A 22,776-nucleotide genomic window follows, 5' to 3' on the forward strand; every position below is an offset into this window, starting at 1 on the left:
TGTTCAAGCAGTAAGACTAAAGCAAGCTTAAATTGCTTTCCTGTCTATTATCCACAAAAACCTTTGGGAGTATGGGAACTTCTGCTTCATTTATAGTTCTTGAAGCCAACCAGAAGTTTTGACTAGCTCAAGGAAGTGATAGATATACAGGATTTCTCTCCAGAGTGCAGTGAAATGCCATGTGCTTTACTGACTTGAGACAAAAGCTAACACTATTATAAGAAATGCAGGTCTTTGGGCTGATGCTTTACAGGTCCATCCTTATAGCAGGGACAAGAACATCTACTTTATACTAAATGCTAAGGAAATACTTTCTTTTCTATGGTAATTATTATTTTTCACCCTGTTGGAACACCCACTTCAAATGTATTTTCCCATAAGCAGTAAAATCAGGGTTCCCCGGAATGTGATACATCCTCAGTCATGGAGGGACCTGGAATCCTGCATCTACCCTGGCTGTGCTGGTTCAGTGTTACATCATGCAGGTCAGCCAGCTGGATATTTCTGATTGAACCAAGAAGGTCATTCACCTTTTGTAGAAACACGTCAGTCCCTGAATAAAAAATAGGAGGCCAAGGAAAAAAAAAAAAAGAAATAAACCAAACACGAATGTAAGCTGAACTAGTACAACAGATAACTGTTCTAGACATGTAATAATGCTTTTCACTTCAACAAAAAGACAAGGTTTCAAGAAACTTCTTACCTTTTCATGGAGAGGTCTGGCAAGGTTTGCATTGAGACTTCTCTGGTTATATTTACTTTGGTTTGTCTTTCTCATGAACGATTTTTTTGCCATATTAGGTAACCTTCAAATATTCTTTTTCCAGTTGTTTTTTTCTTGAAGAAGCTTAGCTAGAAGTGACCTCTACTCTTGTGGAAAGGAAGTGTTAATTTTTTCATACACAGTGAGACTTGCACCCCTCTTCCCCCTTTTCTCTCAGTGTTGCATCTTTGTGTTTTTAGCAGCTCCTTTGCTATGTAGCAAGGAAGGTGTCAAAAGAGGATTAAAAATAGGAAAATAGAAAAGTCCTCTGTAAGGAAAAATATAATGGGAAAGCTTACTCTGGTCCACAGTTTCAAGTATTGGTCTCTGCCAAAAGGTTTAGACTGTGTCTTCTTTACTCCTGACATTTCTTCCTTTTGTCAGCAACTACAGAAGGATGAGACAGAATCTGAGTTGAGACAGCAGACTAAGTTTGGAGATACTGTTGAGGGAAAAATCTGCCTTCACATATATTGTACATTGGACAAATTTGAGCCAGTGGTTGAATCCCATCTGCAAGCCTGAATTTCCTCATGCTTGAACCAAGGGGTGTGGTTACTGTTAGTTGTTTTTAAAAAGCATCTGTACAGCCAGTATTTCACTTGACTTAAAAGCATATGTACAAAGAATACTGTTAATACCACACTTAAATTTGAACTGAAAATTGTGATACTGTTTGCTTTTTCATTTCAAGAACTTTACCATAATTGACTAGGCTGATGTAATGAGTATTCTGCGAAGTTTGGTTTTGCTTAGCTGGGAGGTGTAGTATCAGCACACCATGGGTGATAATAGCTATCCAAGATGCTTCATCCATGTGATGGTGGATCTTGCAGGTTGCAGAGTTTGCACTGATCAGATTAGGCTCTAGTTTATGGTTCTGTGTCATTTCTAGCTCTTGCTGAAGCTGTTCTGTAATGAATGGGGTGATCTACCTTTTGCCTACCAGTTTAAACTGTGGTCAAATGATTACAGGATTGTACCATGGGATACTGTAAGTGGAAGTACACCATTGAGTCACCATTTGGCACAGGAAGGGAACCTTGATTGAATACCTTTTGAAATTATAAGTTGATAAAGCCTGTGGTGTAGGTAGAATTAATAATGTCTGTTCTGCTGCTGAAGGAACATAAAAGCAATGAGAATTAGTAATTGTGGAAAGAAGAAATCCTAGCATCAATTTCAACAGCCCCTATGTCCCTTAGTGCAGCTAAAGTTAACAAGAGTTTTCTATATATTGCAGGTGTTCATATAATATGTTATCATGAAAGTGCTAGACTTTGTATTAAAACAGGAGATACTCACTTGTTCCCTTTACAGAGTGCAGTTGCTGAATCTTTCACAATGACTTGAGACTCCTTGTTTTCATCTATATTTTTTCTTATCAAGATTAATTATTCTTTTCTCATGCTTTCTAGTTCTATAGCAAAATTTCTTTCCTGTCTGATTCCATTGCAAGGTAATAGTAACATCTTTAATTTGTTTTATTCTGTGAAGCTCATTTTCATTTTGCCTTGAAAACAGGCTTTCTATTCTTGGTCCGCTTTTTTTCAACCAGTTTTAAACACTGATGATATGGATTGTGAACAGACCTTCAAATTAGGCCTTGTACAGTATTATTATTTAGTATGTTTCCATATAAGATAGTCTTTGTCTCACATAATTTTGTTATTTTAACCATTTTTCTAGCCAGTGCAGAGAAGAATCTCTCCATGCAAAGCAAAAAAAAAAAAAATCAATCAGTATTTCACAAAGTATTACCCTAAGAAACTGGCAGAAACTCTATAGAATAAATTTACTACTCTTTGTTTTTTTTTCTAGAGGCTGTAGATTGTTTCCCAGACCTTTGTAAAAGCTTAGAGTTCTATCAAATGAACCAGGTTATGTGCCAATAATACCCTTGGCAGAAATTTTGAAGATGACCAAAATGCAGAGACAGTGTATTGAGATTGAGATGCTAACTCAATATGTGTAGAGGAAACATGGAGAAGCTTGTCAACATAAGAGTCCCAGATCATTCCTAAATCATCAGTTTGACCTGAATAAAACAGAGTTCAGTTCTTGTGACTGTAGTTTGCTTTTGAGAATATCAAGGCTATGCTTAGGATTGCATCTCAGCTTTTGCAGTATGATTTCAGCACAGGCATTATTTGCATTAATGTCATGTTGAGCACAATAAAGTCCTTGACATTGATATGGTTTATTTGACCTTTTCACTTTGAATGAAAATCTAATTGTTTTTTGAAATGTCATAAAAATACAAAAAGTAATCAGCAAAAGTACTGCTATGGAATTGACTCTTGCAAGCAGGAGGTAGGGTTTTTTTTATATCCTAAATATCAAATACATCCACAGATGCTTAACAAAAAAGGCACTTCTTTAATGCAAAAGCTGAATGTGCTGAAACAAAGATAGAAAGCATTCCATCAGCAGATGAAGATGATGAGCCAGCATGTTCTGCAGTAGGCCAGAAACTCAAAACTAGCGAAATACGTTTCATACTGAATGAGCTAAATTTGCACAGTGACTTAAACTTTAAATATAGTCAGGTCTGTTTCAATCACCAGTTTTGTTTGCTAGACATGACACTGTTCAGTAACAACTCAAGTTGGTAATATGGAATCTGCTTTGAAATGATCAATTTCTAGCTTATATAGAAGAGGTCAAAAATACCTAAGTCTTCTCCTGAGTTTTGTGAGTCTCTTACAAAAGTGTGTGTATAATATCTTCATTCCGTGCATACAGATTTGCAGCTGATGATGAACTTTTTATCTGTTGAGGCTTTGCTGCAAAATTGAGGGTCTTTTACCTCATATGGAACTTCTGTGGCTAACTTTGCCTTGAATAGTTTTTTTCAGCCACCATTTCCTTGTTAATGGAGAATGTAGTTATTTAGTTGTTCTGAAAATCAACTGGAGGGCTTTTTAACGCTGGAAACCTGGACAAAGTACCCAGTTAAAATAATACATAACATCTAGTACTGCAACTAAATCAAAAAATAGGGTTTGCTGAGGCAGTCCTCATGGAAGTGAAAGAGGGCTTAACATCTGGTTTTGCTTTCCTTTCAAGAACTTGGGTGTACATTTAGTACTGAAACATATTAAAGAGACTAGTTCCTGGAATGATACAGGCCTTCCTTGATATTATCAATGTACCTTGAATACATTTTCTAAGTTACTGGAAAAAGGAAAACATTGTACACCTTTTTAAAAAGAGTGGAAAGGAGTGCCTCAGGGACTACACTGCAAGCTTCACCTCTGTGCCTGGGGAAGTCATGGAACAGATCCTCCTACAAGCTATACTAAAGTACAGGGAGTCAGGGGGGTGATTGGAGACAGCCAGCACAGCTTCACCAGAGACAAGTCCTGCCTGACCAACTCAATCAACTTCCATGATGGAGTGACTGTGATGGAGTGGACAAGGGAAGAGTTACAGATGCCATTTATCTGGATTTCAGGTCCCTTCCAAGCCAAGCTATTCTTTGATTTTGAAATTGCCTTAAATCTATAGCTGCTGTAACAAAACAGCCTTCAGGTGTTCTAGATATAGAACAATTTTTTGCCCATAGGTGAATGTAGAATAGAGTAATGCAACTTATGCCTTCTATCCCTCCTCAGACCACGTTTGTTTAACTGGGCACAAATAGGCATTTGTGGGGCATTTAAAGAGTGGTTTTTACCTCAGTGACAGTGAAGCTCACTTAATGCAAAAATCCACCCTCATTTTCTTAGTCATGAAGAACTGATTATTTGCAGGCTTCAATATTGAATTTAAATACTTGAGTGTCTTATGAGCTTTTATTCAGAAAGTAGAGAAAGACAGGTGATTTTGTTTACTTGCCCAAAACAAGCCAGAATTATTGGCAAAGAAACAGCTAAGCAAGATACTATTTGTTCTGAGAGTGATTTGCTGAATATCATGTCTCCTGACTTTTGATCAGATGAGCATTATTGGAGATTATTTGGATCAATGGTGGCATATGACATACTTCAAGTATCTGTACAGAATATATCTGATTATAGCAGATTAATACCTGTAGATGTAAAATGTCAAATCTACTGTGCATATTTAGGCCTTCCCAAACATCTGTTCAGTGAGATCTGAGATTGTTGTTTTGTATATGCAGAGGGTTTTTTGAGGTGAGTCTACATTTAAAAAACAAAATTAAAAAGGCCATTAAGGAAATTAGTAGTTTAATGTGACTAGGACATTTGAGATTTCATTTTTAAGGCTTGAACAAACACTTGATTTGTTATTTGTCCGGAAACAACTAAAATTAAATTTGCAAGTAAACATCTGTTCTGCTCTAGAAGCTGAAATAAAGCTCTTCTTTTCCTAAGCTAAAAGCTGAGAGGTGAGAGCTAAGAATATGGAACATGAGCACATTGGCTAGAGAAAGGAGCTCATCTGTATACTGGTGATTCAAAACCTGAAATTCTTTTCATGAGTTTAGTATTTAGGATACAGTTAGGCTACTATTTTTCTTCTAAATGGGAGTTACTTGAAGACTTTTTCTAAGTACCCATTAGAATGCATAATATTTTCTTGCCATATAGGAGTTGAAAAGTTAATTTCTGCAGGGTCACAGTGTATAATACACTACAATATGGTTCTTCTTTAATCCATTTTCCCCAGTCCTCTCTGGCTGATGTTTTGTCTTGTCACAATAGAAGAAAGCCATAAAGTCTTTTAATTTACTGACCTCTTATTCTCTGTGTAGTAATTCATATGGCACTTTCTTTCATCCTTTCTCTGACTTTTCTTACCTCATTTTCTTCATAAGTTTTAAAATAGATTGTTTGCCACTTTCCCAAGATGCTGCTCATTTAGGCCTATTCAGGCCTTTAGACGTAGTGAATGGTAAAGCCTGAGATTGGACATTCCCCAAAAAGGGCCCAGTAAGTGAATTTCAACATTGTAATGTGTTTTATTTCTGCTTATCATGACATTGTAACTTAGATAATGCAGTAATTTGACTTAACTTTTGTTCATCCTATCTGTGAATGTGAATTCAACATCACCTTTGTGGCTCTGAGCTGCAACTTTGAGCCAAAGCTGACATTACCTAAATTTAGAAACCACTTACACATGGTAAAGCCTTGAAATTCAGACATCATCAGAACATGGACTATTATTTGCATTAAACTTCTTCTACCATAAAATATTAAAAAGTATACGTGTTCAGTAAACTATGCTTAATGATGTCTTAATCACCAAGATGCCAATTTTCGAAAAGTCATATGGAATGAGATACTGCCTTTGTCATGTTCTCATCATTGTATGTGGTCATAAAGGGGACATCTTTAGGTAGTGTTGTTTAAATATTTCATGACTGTGGAATTTTTCTTGCTTTGTTTACATTCCAGGAAGTAAATGACGCAGTCCTTTTTCATAAAAGTATTCTGTAATATGTGCAAGAGGTTTTTAAATTTGAGAAGATATTCAAAATGTGGTAGTCACACTCATTTCAAACTATGTATTTTCTATTTAAATAACAGAATACTATTTTCAGTTGCAGTTTTCATCATTTTGATTGCTTTCTAAAGTCATGAGTGGAAAAATTAGTTGTAAAAGAGATTAATTTTTTATATGTGCATGTAGTAATAAATGTACAATTCTGTACTTTTTAACTTTTATTTCTTTACATATGAGAGTATCTTTTTCAGTGTTTTCAGAGTTATTCTGTGAAAATTTGATTGTTACAACATTAATGAAATTGTTTCCATTGCTTTGTTTCTAAGGAGAGAAGTTCAGTTGCATGCATGTATTCTTTCAGATACTGACACAACTTTGCTTTCAGATTATCAACAGATGTAGATTGGTTTTAGAATATCCACAAAGTATCTTTCGTTTTTTCTATGTTATAACTCAAAGTGCAGCTTATCAGATTCATGATGATCAAGACTACTATAATTCACATACTTTGAATTTAAAACTAGTATTCTTTCCTGTTTTAAAATTTTAAAAGCAATTACAAAATGTCATAGTGAGATAAGGTGTGCTATCCTTAGCATGAAAGGACTGAAAAGCTTTCAGGAAACAGGTATGTTAGAAAAATTAGGGGTTTCCTTTAAAACCCAGCACTAAGCCTTACATCTTTCTGCCACACCTCCTTCTCACTTCCCTTCCAATGTTTCTTTGACTGTCCCTGATGCAATTCACCTAAGAAATCAAATCTCTTTTTTAGCTGCTCTTCTACATAATAGTTCAGAAATAGACTTCAAATATAAAGAAAACCAAGGGGGTAAGTTTAGATACAGTAAAAGATAGCTACTCCCCAGTATGACTGATCATATGCAGCCAAGATGCTGGATTTGTCTCATTCTTGAAAAAGGTACTGTATCACTGAGGCTTTGGTAGTTCCAGCTTCATACCTCTTTGGTGAAAAGAGCGATGCAGAATTAGCGTTGTACCAAACAACGCGCCCTCCAGTTTCTCTCTCTGTATCACTGGTCTGGTACATAATTAATGCTTTGACTTCAACCTGATTGATGCTGTACTTAAATATTTTCTAAATTAATATTGACAGGTCAGTTTTAGGCTTGTTTCCTTAGTCTCTTTGAAACAGCTGCACCATTTACTTCATGTACTAGTATTTCTTATGGCCAGGAAACAGATCAAGGGACTAATCACAAAGACATCTGTATCTTCTCTCTTAACTTTGCATCCCTCTAGTCTTCTGTTTGCTAGCTGCTTTTTTTTGTTTGTTTATTTTTTGGTTTTTTTTCCTTTTTGTAACCTTAAAGTAGGTTCTATTATTGTACAAATAGACTTCTCTACTTTGAAAACACACTAATATTAAAGCAGTTTATGGAACCAATGACTTTTTGTTCAATTGATGATTGTCAAACTAGTGAGTATTACCTGTATTCAGTACTGTGTTATGTTGAGTTCTAATTTGGCTCTGGGTTTAGAGTTCTGGGATTTGGAATACATCCATTAATTTTCAAAATATCTCTCTACATATATATTTAAGTTTCTTTAAATTATGTACACATTCCCTTAATTTCTTGATCTTTGTTATTAGTTTCTGTAACTTTGTTAAGATTCTTCTCAATGGATTTGACCCCTTAGCTCTGTGGTGTCTAGCTTTATTTAATAAGTGAATATTTTACTCTTAGCTCAGCCATCAGCTACAAAAGTGGCTCTGCTATATCACTAATACTTTTTCTGTTCTTCACCTTTCTGTGGCTTCCAGTTCCTGCAGTGTTCTCTGCTCTCCTTTCCCTTCCATTTTTCATTTCTGATTTCATTTGCTGATTTCTTCATTCATGGTTATCTCCTCATTAGAAGAAACAGTTTGACAGTCTCATGTGCGGATTCATCACAAATTGTTTTTAATTACAATTTTCACATTCATATGAAAATCCATGATCTCCAAAAACTAAGTTCTCTGTTCCATCTCTTCCTTCACCCTTCTATTTAAACAATTCTTTGTTTAATGGTAATGTGAAAGGTCAGTTACTACAGGCCTTTTACCTAATGATAATATTCTGTTTATTCATCTGCAAGAACAGGTTAATCTGAATAGATGTGGAGAAGTTCAGTGAGTGAAGAAGAGGAGTAAGGAGTCTCTGAGATGTGCTAACTATGTTATTTTTAGTGTAACAGTCTGAAGGTATGAAAAAATGGGTTTTGACTCTAAAAGCATAAGTCAAGCATATAATTGTCAAGAAAGGTTTCAACCAAAGGCCAATTTTGAACAAAAAAAAAAAAACCAACAAAAAAAAACAGTATGCCAATACTGAATTACTTGGAGCTAGACATTAAGAAAGTTATCGTAGCAACCAGGGGAATACACTGTGAAATAATCTTCCCTGATGACTAATGGGGTAAAAAGAGAAGTGGCAAAAAAGGCAGTTTATTGTCTGGCAACATACCAGACTCTGACCTAGGTCTCAGAGAGTGTGCTTCATTCAGTTATGAGCTGCTGGTCTCACCTGTGTGGAGGCCTTGCATTACTAGACCATGCTTCAGGTCCTAGCCAATGTCTGTTGCCTTTTACCAGTTCATACTGTTTGTCTTTCAGGAGGACTGGTGCAGATATGATGGTTTTACTCAGTTCATATCTTCTCTAAACTTGAGAGCTCTCCCCGACGCAGAAGATTCTCATTGTTTTATCTCCTCTCCTCTCTCTCTCTCTCTCTCTCTCTCTCTCTCTCCCTCTCTCTCTCTCTCTCCCACGTATCTATCTGTCTGATCTAGTTGCTTCTTTTTAACCCTCCAGCATTATCATCTTTGCAGCATTATCATCTCATCCTTCATCTTATGAAGTCCAAGGCTGATCATACTGCTGTTATCTAATATTTTTTCTTGTTTTGGACTTCTTCAGTAGTATGCTTCACCTTCTTTAAAAGAGTTTCTCTTGCTCCCTGTTCAAGCCATTGGCTGTATCTATGCTGATAAATTAGTCTTTGCTAATTTATGCCAGTGTGATTAGGCACTGGAACCTGGACTCTCATTTGGAGACATCAAGTTCAATAACATGGAAAGAAGCCATTCACTGACATAAATGTAACTGTTACTTCCAAGTCTCTGCTGACCTGTGTACAACCACATATTAGAAATTGCATTCCATCCTTCTGTATGTAACCTGTTAGATTAATATTCATCTTCTGTTTTCTTTGGTAAAACTTGAGATCCCTGAATTCTAATGCTGGGCTATGTCTGTAATCACCTTTACATTTATATTTTGGATGTCTCACTGAGAACTCTTCCTTATTCAGCCCTCTATTTTTCTGCTAAGTTTTCCCACTTAGCTGTTGTTTCTTTTAATTTGCTAGGTAATATTTTCTGCAAATAACTATTTCTATTTCTCCTTTACTCAGATATTCTTTTGTTAACTAATTGCAAATTCAAGATAAAAATTGCCAATGGCAAATCTTAAACTTCATCTTGGCAATCACTGCAGAGCTCATGTGTTCTTCTACTTGAATTTCTTTAGAAGTTCTCACTTTCGCTATAGGAGCAATGAGATCTATAGATGTTCTCTGGGTACCACTTTAAAGATCAACCTTTTCTTTCTGTCTCTGCTTTTGTCCATGTTTTCATCCTGTTATGATTCAGTTGTTGCAACATCCTTTTCTCTGACCTTTGCAAATTCAATATTTCTTTGCTCTCATCTAGATTCAGTTCTTGCTTCAAAGTTAATTTCCTGCCCTATCATTTTGTCCATCTTTTACATTCCGCCACTGGCTCTCATGTTACGTCTTTGAGCTCAGACAGAACCTACCTAAAGCACCCTCTGACAGATCTAGCTTTCATCTCAGTCTTGTTAGTATCACAGATTTAACTTAGTGGTTCACCTACCTACTTCAAAGTTGAACTTTAACCATTTCTCTGCCTGCCTTTAGTCATCATCAGGGCCCAATGCTGCTGCATTTCTCAAGTCAGAAATTTAGATCTTTAGTTTCTCCAATCATAAGCCCTAACACTCCTTCAGAAAGCTATCCTTGTCATTAGTAGTTACCCTGATGCCTTCAGAATTTATTGCATGCCATTTCCTTTGCTAACCCCTTACCTTTCCTATTCTAATGTATAATATGCTGCATCCAGCATAAAATGTATCTCTCTGGGTTTTGTAGTCACTACCCAAATCTTACCTGAAATAAAACTCAATAAACCTTGAGGCTTGTTGGGCTCAAACAGACCCAAAAGCACTCCCTGACAGATCCACCCTTCATTTCAAGGTTTATTGAAGGCGTTATAAAGGAGGAAGGGACTGTAAGATCTCTAGAAACAGTGAGTGCAGAAGCTGAATAGCTATTACTTTCTGGATTCCATACTATGAGTTTAGTTCTTCCCTTAAAGCTGGCTTTGACTGTAATGGAATAACTCACATGGGTCAGAATAAGCCACAAGATAATTTTTTCTCTTTTCTGTCCTTCACTTGTCCTGCAAAGAGCCAGTGTAACCTTTTAGTTTTTACATCTAGCTCTGTCAGTTGTGGAACACAGCAAATGCTGACATATCTGTAAGATAATACTTACTCTTCTAATTTACTGCCTCATCTCGTTTCTCATATTGCTCATCCACCAATGAATCTTTCTCTTCAGCCTTTTATTTTACTAAACTCTGATCTAAGAGTTGCTCTGTCAGTCCTAGGCTAAACTGATTTATTTGTGTGCCAGTGCAGCTCCTTACAATAAACTGATCCGTATGTTGACAAGAAGGCTCTGCCAGGAGGTCACATTCTCAGAGAGATGGGGGTCCCTACTAGGTGTGCTCCATGCTGGCACTCCCCTAGCTGAATACAGGCTAGTCGGTGTCTGTTAAGACCATCTGTCTGGCCTGACCATCAGATGATGCTGGCAGTGTGAGTTCCATTAGTATCAAATTGGGTTTTGATTACAGCTGTTCCAGTCCAAACTCCCTACAACTACAAATTTTCATGCTGCTTTTACACTTTCAGGTAACTTTATTTCAAAAGTCTCTTTGAAGTTTTTCACCAAATTGCAGAATGGATGAAAAAGGCCTCTAGATATCATCTGGTCCAATCCCCTTGCTCAAGCAGGATCAGGTCCGTATCTTTTGAATACCTCCAAGGATAAAACTCCATCACCTCTTCAGGAAATCTTTTCAGTCACCCTTAGGGTTTCTTGATGTTCTGTCAGCACTTCCTGTGTTTCAGTACACGCCCATTGCCTGTGTCACTGGGTGTCACTGGCAAGAACCTGGCTTCACCCTGTTTTTACTGTCCCTTCAGATATCTATAGACTCTGATAAGCCTTTTCTTCCCTGGGCTCTCTCAGCCTTTCTACATAGAAGAGATGCTCCAATGGCAGCTTCCATATGGCCCTTTGCTGGATTGTCTCCTGCATGCCCATGTTTCTGTTGTACTGAGAAGCTCAGAACTGGACTGCACTCCAGGTGTGGCCATGCCAGTGCTGAGTAAAGGACATCACCTCCCTTGATCTGTTGTTAGTACTCTGCCTAATGCAGCTTAGGATACAGTTTGCCTTCTTTGCATAGGCTCATCTATAGCTGTTGAATTAAGCTAATGGTTGTCTTGTACTTTAACATGTTTGGTTGGGGCCTGATAATAGTCTTCCTTTTTAGTATGATATTTGGGGCAAACATCCTTCAGGCATTTTAGTGTAACCAATAAATGTACGCACACAGTATTTACACTCACAGTGGTATCTTAGCAGGTGGTGTTGTTCAGACCATTTTCTAAGGTTGGCATTAAAATTTCCTGTTAAGTCTTCACTGTTAATGGCATCAAATATCATTTTTTACTCAGATTTGCAATGGGCCCAGTAATTGACATAGTTCCTTATCCTACTTTAGATTCTTTCCTAACTCTGATTATAAACTCAAGAAAAAGCCCATAATGGGTAAAGAACTAATATTTGTCTGTTCACTGTTAGTTACATCTCTCATACTAAACCTATGAGCAATACCTGATCCTATCAATGCCTCTGAACAGTGTACTAGTATACTAAAGCTTTCTGATACTTGATATGTTTGTTTTCAAAAGCACAGATTTTTGCATCTGCCCAATCTGTTAGTTGTTTTCCATCATTTGGTCTGTTTGTTGGTTTTACCTTACTTCTGCACAAACAGAGTCCATGTGGTTGTTTATTTTCTAGGTCTCCATTTAAGCAATAAGAATTCTATTACACCTTGGACAGCTGACCCCAACTGGGTAAAGGGATATCCCACAGGGTCATACTCAGTATGTAAACCTGGGGGAAAGCTGCCTGGGGGGCCACTGCTTGGGAACAGGCTGAGCATAATTTGGTTAGTGGTGAGCAATTGCTGTTCATTTGCATTGCCTGCTTATTTTGGGTTTTATTTCTCTCTCTTCTTGTTATTTTCCTTTTCCTTATATTTTGATTTAAAAATATTATTTTATTTAGATTATTTTAATGTTCTTATCCCAACCCGTGAGTCCATGAGTTTTCTTACTTTTAGCCCTCCAGTTCTCTTTCACATCCCACTGAGGAGGCAGAGTGAAATTACTGACAAATTACACTCAAATTACTGATAATTAGTGAAATTTGCAAAGTGGATGCTTACCAATCTCACCACTAACCTCAAGTACATGAAACTTATTTCGGTTTTATTGCTGTGTCCATGGCCAAAAGCAGCACATCTTCTACAAGATATTCAGCACCAGGCTGCTGGCTGGGGGATATATGCATCTATGCCAGTAAAATTAAATTTCAGGCCCACTGCTGAACTGTGTTCCAACTGTTCTGTGTTCCAACTTAGAGCTGGTTTTGAAAGTATCATAAGCTTAAGCCAAAATTATTACAAATGCTTTCTTCTCTAAAATCCAGTCTTATAAACAGCCTATGGCTTTACTAATATTTTATAAGCTCACATTTGAATATGAAACTAGTGGCTACTATAGCTACTAGTAAATTAAACAGTGTGAAGGCATGGGCCCAAGCACTATAACTCATTTACTTATGTGGTCGTGTTGTTAGAAACTGCCTTGGCATCATTCTCACCTTGCACTTTCCCAAATAATTCCAAGATGTAGGTTAGTTGTTATTCCACTATAGGAACCAGTAGGCAGTTTGCATGTGGCTCGTCTCTCTGGTCAGTGTTTATGGCATGTATGTGGCCAGTCTGTGGCAGCTGGCCTTGTAGTCAAAAACTGGCACTCTTAACTGAGTCACAGAAGAGTAGACAATAATTAAAATAATTAAAAATAGTTTTGTTGCTCTTTCATTCACTCTGGGGCTGTGATGTAGCACACCCAAGAGGCCATAAATTCACTCTACTTTATACCCTTCCAAGTCTTTTAACTGTAGCAGTGGTCCTTCACAAAATCTGCAAATCATTATGGTATGTAAAGATAAATAAACTGGAAAGATATTGTGGTCAGAGAAGTTTGTCATCAAACACATGCCATACCTGTGTATGCTGGAATATTGAGTATATATGCTGGCTACTAATTTGCCTTCAACCAAAATTTCTATATTTTCTGTTTTGACTACTGTGTTTGTGGAAGTGTGTATTCAAATAGCAATAACAAATAAGGATTTTCCACGATGTAGTTTGTTTTTCTTGTAGTGTGCATACTCATGAATCTCAATGATCTTACTATCATATGCTGTATGTAGCACTGTAGCACCATCTTGTGAGCTGCAAATGTCGTTTCTGTCTATGCATTCAAGGATCTTCATGTGGAATATAACAATTTTATTTAAAACCCTGCTGTGTAAAACTGAAATTGGAAAATGAGAACACAGAATAGATCCTCCTTATAATCTATGTGGTAGATTTTTTAACAGTGCATTCATTTAAGCTATCTTATTGTTAGGATGATCCATATAAATATGAAGCGTGAGATGCTGAACTCTTGAGGCAAGAAATATGCATTCTGTCTGCATTGTGCTACAAAACTACAGAATTGAAATCTTTATGAGAAATAAAATGAAACTATAGTATGAGAAAAGGCTGCTAGGGGAAATTAAGTAGAAATGGCTATAAAAGAGCTGATAGGAATAAAGCTGAAAAATGCTTTTAAATGATTGCAGGTAGCTAATGGGGCAAGGACATAAAACTGAGTGTTCCTATTCAGCTGTAGTGCTTTGAGTTTTCTCTATGTTTGGAAAGATGCACATGTATAGGGACACAAAATGAGAAGAGAAACACATAAAACAGTTTTGTTCATATGACAGAGCAAATAATAATTGGAGGCATGGTTGTGGTGCATTGAATACACTTCTACCCTTTGATATCTCACATATGGATGTTTTTTCCACCTTTTCAAGCTCTAATTTGTGTCATGTTTCCTTTCATTTTTCCTCCTACTTTTACAGAGCCAATTTCAGAATACTCAGCAGTTTGTATAAGAGGAATTATTGTCTTAGTGCAGATTCAGCCATGGAGGTGGTAACTGTTACTTACCATTGCTGTGAGTCCAGCATATCATAGTGGTCTTGACAGCTCTTTTTCTTTTTAAAAATAAGATCTGACCTCACTTTTAGCACTTTCAGTCTTTTCTTTTGCTCTGTCAAACATCTACTTTTTCCATATATATTTTGGGCAGTTTTAAATATATAGTATCTCCAATTCTCTTTGAGTGATTATTCATTTACATGACAAAAACACATAAGTTTAAGAACTCAAAGCATAGGAAATTTTTGTCTTCACTGTAGCATATAAATGCACTTAACCCATGTGTGCTACCTGAATGTAGCACAGGGGTAAAACACACCCCTTCTTCCTTTTTGTATGGAACGGAGTCATAACTGTTTTCATGCCACAGCACCTAAAGAGTCCTGGGCCACAGTATTTTCTGACTATTCTTCAGTTAGTGCTAGGAGTAAAAAGTTGATGTTTTACTTCCCACCTTTTCTATGATTTCCTCAATCAAAATACCTAGCATCAAACTAAACTGTGCATGAGAGCACAACTATATCATCCCAACTGCATCAAATGCTTGAATTCTTGAAGGAAAATTGTGTAATTGCTGAATATTTGGTCTGTCAGGGTTTCAAATGTGACAGTAAAAGATATATTTAGAAAAGCTGCAATATGCCTTTTTGGTAGGAATAACTGGTGGAGATATGGACCTGATAAATTTGGTTTTATTTTCACAGTGAAAGAAACAGTGTTGTATGACTTTAGATCATGACTATAGGTATCAGGAGAGAGATGCTGTGTGATCAAGAAAGATGGCACTTGACTTCTCTGCAATCAAATCTCTCCCAGCTCATGGCTAAATAATTTTCTGTTAGTCTTTGGTGATTGCTAAAAATGCAGATCATGAAGAGAAAGCACTCACCTGTAGAATGAATATATATATTGACAGATGTGGGGGAAAAAACCCTGTGCTCTTTGTGCATACATTTGTGGTCCATTGTTCTTCTCTGTCCTCTTTGGCTACAGTTTGTGTTTGTGAGCCTTAGGGAAAAAAAAATTTTCCTGTTCCTTTTTAAATGATAAAAGCAACCAGAAGAAAAAAAATCTATGGATATCAATTGCTGAAGACAGACTGCAAAAAAACAACAAAAAAAAGTTGTATCAATGCTTCTCTCACCACACTTTATAGCTCTCTGCTGGCAGTGTGTAAACTAGTGAGAGGTTGGGTTTCCCCTTTTGCAACAGTTTTGACAGCAAGAAGGTGCAGCTAATTCTAAAAGCCTTTAGAATTAGCATGCTTGAGCATTTATGCAGCCATCGTGTCCATATGAGCAATACACCCTGAAATCTATCTGACTGTGTAAACATTACTTCCTCTTAACTAATCTTCCATTGCACCTTCCATTTCTCACTTTTAGATTCACTCATGTGAGAGATTTAAGTGTTTTCTAAATCAACATTGATCTAAAGCAACTACCTCCTATATCTCAGACAGTTAAAGGAAATGAGAGAAAACATATTTATTGTTAAATTGAAGATACTCAGATTTAAAGTTCAGTGGTACTAAACATTGGCTAAATAATAAATATTGTTTAAAATTTTCTACAGGAATGGAGGGTGGATAATAGTATGCAAGATTTTCATAGTTTTAAAATTAGTTTAGAAGCCTCATGGCATGATTCCAACCCCAGCTGAGAACTGAAAGTGTTATGTAAGAGTCTGGTGCAAAGAGAATAAAAGCCATTTGTATATGTGATCGAAAATACCCCCATACAAACCAAGTCACTTCCAGTACATCAAACCATAATCAGTTCTTTCCACTGGCACATTTTGTGTGTTCTGTTTAACATCTGAGATACACCAAAATCCCAGGCACTGGAACAAGAAGGGAAGTGCTATGGATATTTTGTATTTTGCTATCCTATATCCTGAGTTTTTATTAAAAAAACAAATTTTCTCCTTTGAGTTTTGCAGTTTCCATGAAGAAGCTGTCACAGAGAACACAAACTAAGACTCAGACCTGGGCAGTGGCTCTGATAGCAGCCATTCAGGAAACATTTGTGCTTTCCTCAACACACCACCTTTGTTCCCACTTTCTCTGACCATATGAGGCATACAGAAAACTGGCTGATCTTTACTTTTTATAGAATATTATTTTATTAAATAGACTGCACTGATAGGCTGGAATTCAAATTTCACTTACCTAAGATTATAGTGGAAATGGAGGGGATTTTTCATCAGTGGTTTATATGTCCATATAGATTATTTTAGTGTTTTTGTCACCCTTCTCTACTGTCATTTAAGAATATTCTATTTAAGAATTTAATGTGTGTGCTGACACTAGGAATTTCCTTTTAGTAATTTCCTTTTTATTTAATTTCTTTAATTTCAGATAACTCTGGGAGTGATCCAGTTGAAGTGACAGCACTTTATTCATTTGAAGGACAACAGCCAGGTGACTTGACTTTCAAAGCTGGAGACAGAATCACAGTGACAACTAAAACAAATTCCCAGTTTGATTGGTGGGAAGGAACAATAGGAGGAAAAACTGGCATCTTTCCAGCCAATTATGTTGCCATAAGTAACAACTAAATTTGTACAGAATAAAATGTTGAGGCAGTAATATATTTACACTGAAAAATATATTTTAACTTTTCATATTTTATTAAAATGAGATTTTAGATGAATACTGTTCTAACAAAAAAAGATTAAATGCTTTGTATGACCAAGGCTTCCCCCTACATTTATATCTTAAGTAAACAGTAGGTGATAGTCAATTTATGAGAGTTTTATTTTTGAGCAAGTTGCCCCAAAAAGTAATCCAATTTGTGTATAATTTCAATTCTGTCTTGCTATATGGATTAATTTTCTACCTGAGGGAAAAATTGGAAACAGTTTAGAATTAGATATGCTGAAAAAAAAGTTTATTTCTATTAAATTGTAATTTATGGTCTCTTTCCTTAATAAATGCTATTAAAATTTCTTCAAACCATGTCTGAGTTCTTTACTTAGTAAATACAGGTGTTTTTCCACAGGTATGGCAGTTAAAAGTGACTTCCTACTTGGTTTTAAAAATTACTCTAGATATTGCAGTTTTTTAGTAACTACTTTAGATCTGGTCTCTAATTTTTCTTATTGTTAGGCACCAAAAGACCTTTTTGAAAACAACTCTGTGACAGTTAAGCAGTTCAGCTTCTCTGATAGCTTGTCTTCTAGTGCGCTCACCTTTGGAGAATTTGAGCACTTCTGAAAGTTTGTTTGGTAAAATGCATGAATAGTCCCTCAGAAAACACAGAGGCTTATCCTTAATTCCTGTAGGAACTTGTTCCACAGATGTCTCTCTCCAGAAGATAGAGAATTTTCTTGTTCACAGGGGAGCTTCAATTCTTCCCGCTTCTTCCAATTTAAAACTTTTTGAATGTTTAATCTTTAAGAGAAGAGCAACACAAAGTAAACTGCAGAGTAAATAGAGCAGATTTATAATAATAAGATAGAGGAGATATTTCTGTAGGATAGATTGATAGTAATGTATAGCACTATACTATGTATCTCATACTATAAGATAGTATGATTCTCAGATTTCAAATTTGTTTTGAGTATATTTGTAAATCCACTTCATTTTAAGATACAGATGCTGCCTTTAAAGTTAATGTAACAAATCAGAGCAGATGTGAGATTGTGACTTTAAGTTTTTTAGAACCAGTTTAGTTTCCTTCCCAATGCTGAATCTGGTGGATTTGCCTCTTATTTGGAGTTAATGCCAGGATGATAATTATGCTCCATCGGTCTCAGCTTTTCCTCTCTTGAAAATGTCCTTGTTTCTCCTATGAGGACTAGAAATTTAGTATGTGTGACCTTTCCAGCAACCAAGTTATAGTTGCTCTGTTATGATCCACTAAACTATTGGGTAGTCTTTACCTTTAAGTTATCCCATCAGAATGGTAAGGCTAAGCCTAGTGTAGATGAACACTTTGCATTATTTATTTTTACTCACTGGCAAAAGTTTTTGGATTTCTTTCACACTGGGCCAAAATACATTTTGATAAACAAACTCAAAATGACGCTGAAGAGACTGAAACCACAATCAAATGCATTTACAGCCTTTCAGTGAAAATCCTTTATGTGCTTTGCCTCATCATTTAGAAAAAATCTGTCTTCAAATAGACACCACCACCAAACAGATCCATACTGCTTGCACATTTTTCAATAAATATTTTCCAGCTAGTGGGAAAGAGTTATGCAGCTTCATATAGCTGCAGTGGAAATATATGCTGCCAATATATGCCTTTAGAAGGACTGATGTAGCATCTGCCAGTTTCAGGTGAGAAAGCAGGTTCTGTGCTTACCTATCTTTGACAGACTGTATCTATTTCTTCTTAAGCCAGAAAACACCAAATAAGCCACCATCAGGACTCAGTGAACAGGATTTATAATAGTGTGATAGTCTCAGAAGCCAGATATTGTCACATATTCACAAAGAATAACTCCTGCATTTATGATATCCTATTGCTGCACTTCAGTTATACAGTATAAGCTGAAGCATCCACTAGCAGAATTTTGCTGCAATACTTCATTAGTCATTTCCAGAATGCTGGCTGCTTTTTCAGCAGTACTTGCCTTTATGTAGAGTTGTTAAAGCTTCTTAACTCATCTCAAGTGTCTTCTTTCATGAAACTGTCAGAATTTATGAACTAGCACAGCAAAATCTTTCTATTGTTTATGTAAATTGAGTTTCTTAGATTGTCTTAGCTGAGTTTGGGGAAAAATGAGGATTGTCTAATCTCAGTGTTCATGATAGTCTGTAGACTCTGCAGGATATCACTGATTAATTACTAAATCCAAGCTGCATTTTGAGGGGGAAATATTAAATGGAAAGGATGTCTTATGACTGGAATGTGTCTTACTTCATTTAAAAGTAATGTAGGAAAGAGAAGATTCAGCAAATTAGCCTAATGCAAGGAATGTCATTGGTTGTCAAAAACCGACCTTGAATCACTACAGAACTCTACTGCCTTATTCCAAATGTCATTGACACAGGCTGGATCAGTTCACATCAGTGGGCTTAGGCTAATTCCAAAAGTGCTTTTGCAGTAAAAACACTCTACAGTAAAAGGCAGTCTGCACATTTCTGTAAATTAAGAGCTCTGTAAGGAACAGTGGTAGTATCTCAGGTTCTCTGCAGTAGGTCTGGGAACAAAAACCTAGAGATACAGAGTCATCCATGAGACACGTGATCTGGTAAGAGTTTTTCCATGAAAATCCATGTCTGTGTTCCTTTGCTACAGAATGCCTAATCAGATCCAGAAGAAAGATAGTGAAGAAGATGGTGCCTCTGGTACAATGTATTTAATGAATTATGAGGTGCCTAGTATCCAGCTGCTAGTGGGAGTTGGGAGGATAGATGTCTGCAGCACCAAATCAGTGGGAATCTGTACTTGAAGAGAAAAAATCAGGTATGGAGCCATGGGATTCCCTCGAGGGGATACTTAGTAAAAGGTAGAGATTACAGGGGAAGTACTGCTATGTGTTGAGCAGGTTCAATAATCAATATTATAAGCAGTTACCTTTGGGATTTAAAACAATTATTTTTATTGTTGAAACAGGTAATCAGACAGCAGTAATTTCTATACATACAGAACAGGTACTTCCCATATTTATTTTGTGATAATATTTATATATGGCAGCTCAGTTTCCTGCCAGTCCTCATGGGCTTTATTTTGAGCAAGGTAATTCCTGAAGGGTCATAGTTAGGACTGTGCTCTGCGTTCAACACAAAAACTGTGTGCAACTATTGTCAAAAGATCTTTCTTCCACATCCATTTTAATTAATGCATCTGCTTTAATTAACCATCTAAAATAGTATTTATGGTTTCAGAGATTTTAAAAATTGTTTTGAAAGTCTTTTTCAGTTTACTGAGAACTGGCTAAACAACAAACCCCAAAGGATTGTAATGAGTAGCATGGGGGTATGGTTCAGGCCTGTCACTAGTGGTGTCCCCCAAGTTTCAATACTGAGCTCAGAATTTTCTAGTTTACCAAAACTTATTTGTTACTAACTTGGATGAAGGGGCAGATGCATCCTCAGCAAAATCACTGATAACATAAATCTGTGAGGTGTGGCTGGTACCCCAGAGGGCTGTGCAGCCCTTCAGAAGGACCTTGATGGGTTGGCGACATGAGCAGAGAAGAGCTGTGAAATTCAACAAAGGCAAGTGCAGTGTCCTGTACCTGGGGAGGAACAATCCCATGCACCAGCACAGGCTGGGGTCTGATCTGCTGGGAAGCATCTACGTGGAGAAGGACCTGGGGGTCCTGGTGGCCAACAAGCTGCTCACGAACCAGCGGCGTGTGCTTGTGGCCAAGAAGGCCAAAGGTATCCTGGGGTGCATTGGGAAGAGCATTGCCAGCAGGTCACAGGAGGTGATCCTGTCCTTCTACTCAGCCCTGGTGAGGCACATCTGGAGTGCTGTGTCCAGCTCTGGGCTCCTCAGGACAAGAGAGATGTGGAGCACCTGGAGTGGGTCCCATGGAGGGCTACAAAGATGATTAAGGGACTGGAACATCTCTTTTATGAGGAAAGGCTGAGGAAGCTGGGCCTGTTCAGCCTCCAAAAGAGATGACTGAGAGGGGACCTCATCAATGTCTGTTGGTATCTGAAGGGAGGGTGTCAGAGGATGTTTCCAGGCTCTGGTCAGTGGTGCCCAGCAATAGGACAAGAGGCAGAAACTGATGCACAGGAAGTTCCACCTGAACATGAGGAAGAACTTCTTTACTGTGTGGGTGACTGAGCACTGGATCAGACTGCCCAGAGAGGCTGTGGAATCCTGTGTAATATGTTCTAGGATGACCCTGCATGAGTAGGGAACTTGGGCCAGATCACAGAATCACAGAATCACAGAATCAGTTTAGTTGGAAGGGACCCACAAAGATCATCGTGTACAACTCCTGACACTGCACAGCACCATCCCCAGGAGTGACCAAGAGCACTGGCCAAAATCTGTTCAAGCTTCTCAAGCTCAGTCAGGCTTGGTGCTGTGAACACTTCCCTGGGAAGCCTGTTCAAGTGCCCAACCACCCTCTGGGTGAAGAATAGTTTTCTAATATTCAATGTTAACTTCCCCAGACACAACTTCAGGCCATTCCCTTGGATTCTGTCACTGGTCACCACAGAAAGAGATCAGGATCTGCCCCTCCTCTTCCCCCCATGAGGAAGTCATAGACTCCAATGAGGTCTCCCCTCAGTCTGTTTTCCAGACTGAAGAGAGAACCCACTGTGGTTCCTTCCTACCTGACCCAGTCTGTGATTCTGTGATCCCTAACATACCTTTGGCATCTTACATTATTTTATCCCTTTATGTTTGTTTGTGACACCTTAAATATGTGGCCAAAACCATAGACAGTGTTCAGATTCTATTCTTTATGATACATTAAAAAAAAAATCTTTTCCTTTAGTAGTACTTTAGCTTTAACTCATGATTTTAAAAGTTACTTTGGTAATAGGTATAATTGGAAAACTTTTCACCTCCATTTGTTACTTTTTTTTCTTGGACGCCATTGCAGACCTAAAAATATTTCTGTTATGTGCAGGTGTAAAGTTCCATCATGGCTAATATCTCCAGGTCTTCAGAAACAAGTAAACATGTAATCCCAATCTCCCTTCTCATATCAGCACAAACAGTCATGTTTACTGAACCTTTCACAAAAACTTCTTAGGCTGGTCTTTCTTGATTAAGTGTTCTGTTTCACTCTTTCTGTATGCACACCCACACACCCCCCCCCCCCCCCCCCACACAGTGGTTATTTTGGAACTCTGTTAAATTTTGAAGCCAGATTTTTACAGATCAAATAAAATTTTACAAACTTAAATCCATTCTGCATACATTTCTGTCAATTCTATACATAGCCTATGCCTAGGATCATAAGGAAGACAAAAAATAAATGTTTATGTTTGCAATTATCTTTAAAGAATTGTCTGGTATGAAGAGAGCTAAATGTCACCTGTTCATGTTGATTTATTGAGGGTACTTGGATGCAAACAACTTTTGAAAGTTGCACCTTTCTTCTGTATTTCCTAAAAACATAGACACAGCATCCTACCTATAAGCATCCATTTCGGTTCTTGGCCAGAACATTTTGAAATCAAATTAGTTTTCAATGGGGATCTAAATTTATCCAACACTTCAGTCTAA

At 37.2% G+C, this 22,776-nt stretch overlaps 1 protein-coding gene across 1 annotated transcript in view; it reads left to right on the forward strand.

The window, feature by feature from the left end:
- The window catches only part of SH3YL1 (SH3 and SYLF domain containing 1), a 46,398-nt gene extending 28,866 nt beyond the window's left edge, over positions 1-17,532 (forward strand). Inside the window, exon 10 of the mRNA XM_030945369.1 lies at positions 16,980-17,532. Within this exon, the coding sequence (XP_030801229.1) occupies positions 16,980-17,179 (200 nt within the window). The 3' untranslated portion in view covers positions 17,180-17,532. The remainder of the gene's footprint in view (positions 1-16,979) is intronic.
- The last annotated feature ends 5,244 nt before the right edge of the window (positions 17,533-22,776 follow it).

Source organism: Camarhynchus parvulus, chromosome 3 (assembly GCF_901933205.1).
Source record: "Camarhynchus parvulus chromosome 3, STF_HiC, whole genome shotgun sequence".
NCBI classification, from domain to species: domain Eukaryota; kingdom Metazoa; phylum Chordata; class Aves; order Passeriformes; family Thraupidae; genus Camarhynchus; species Camarhynchus parvulus.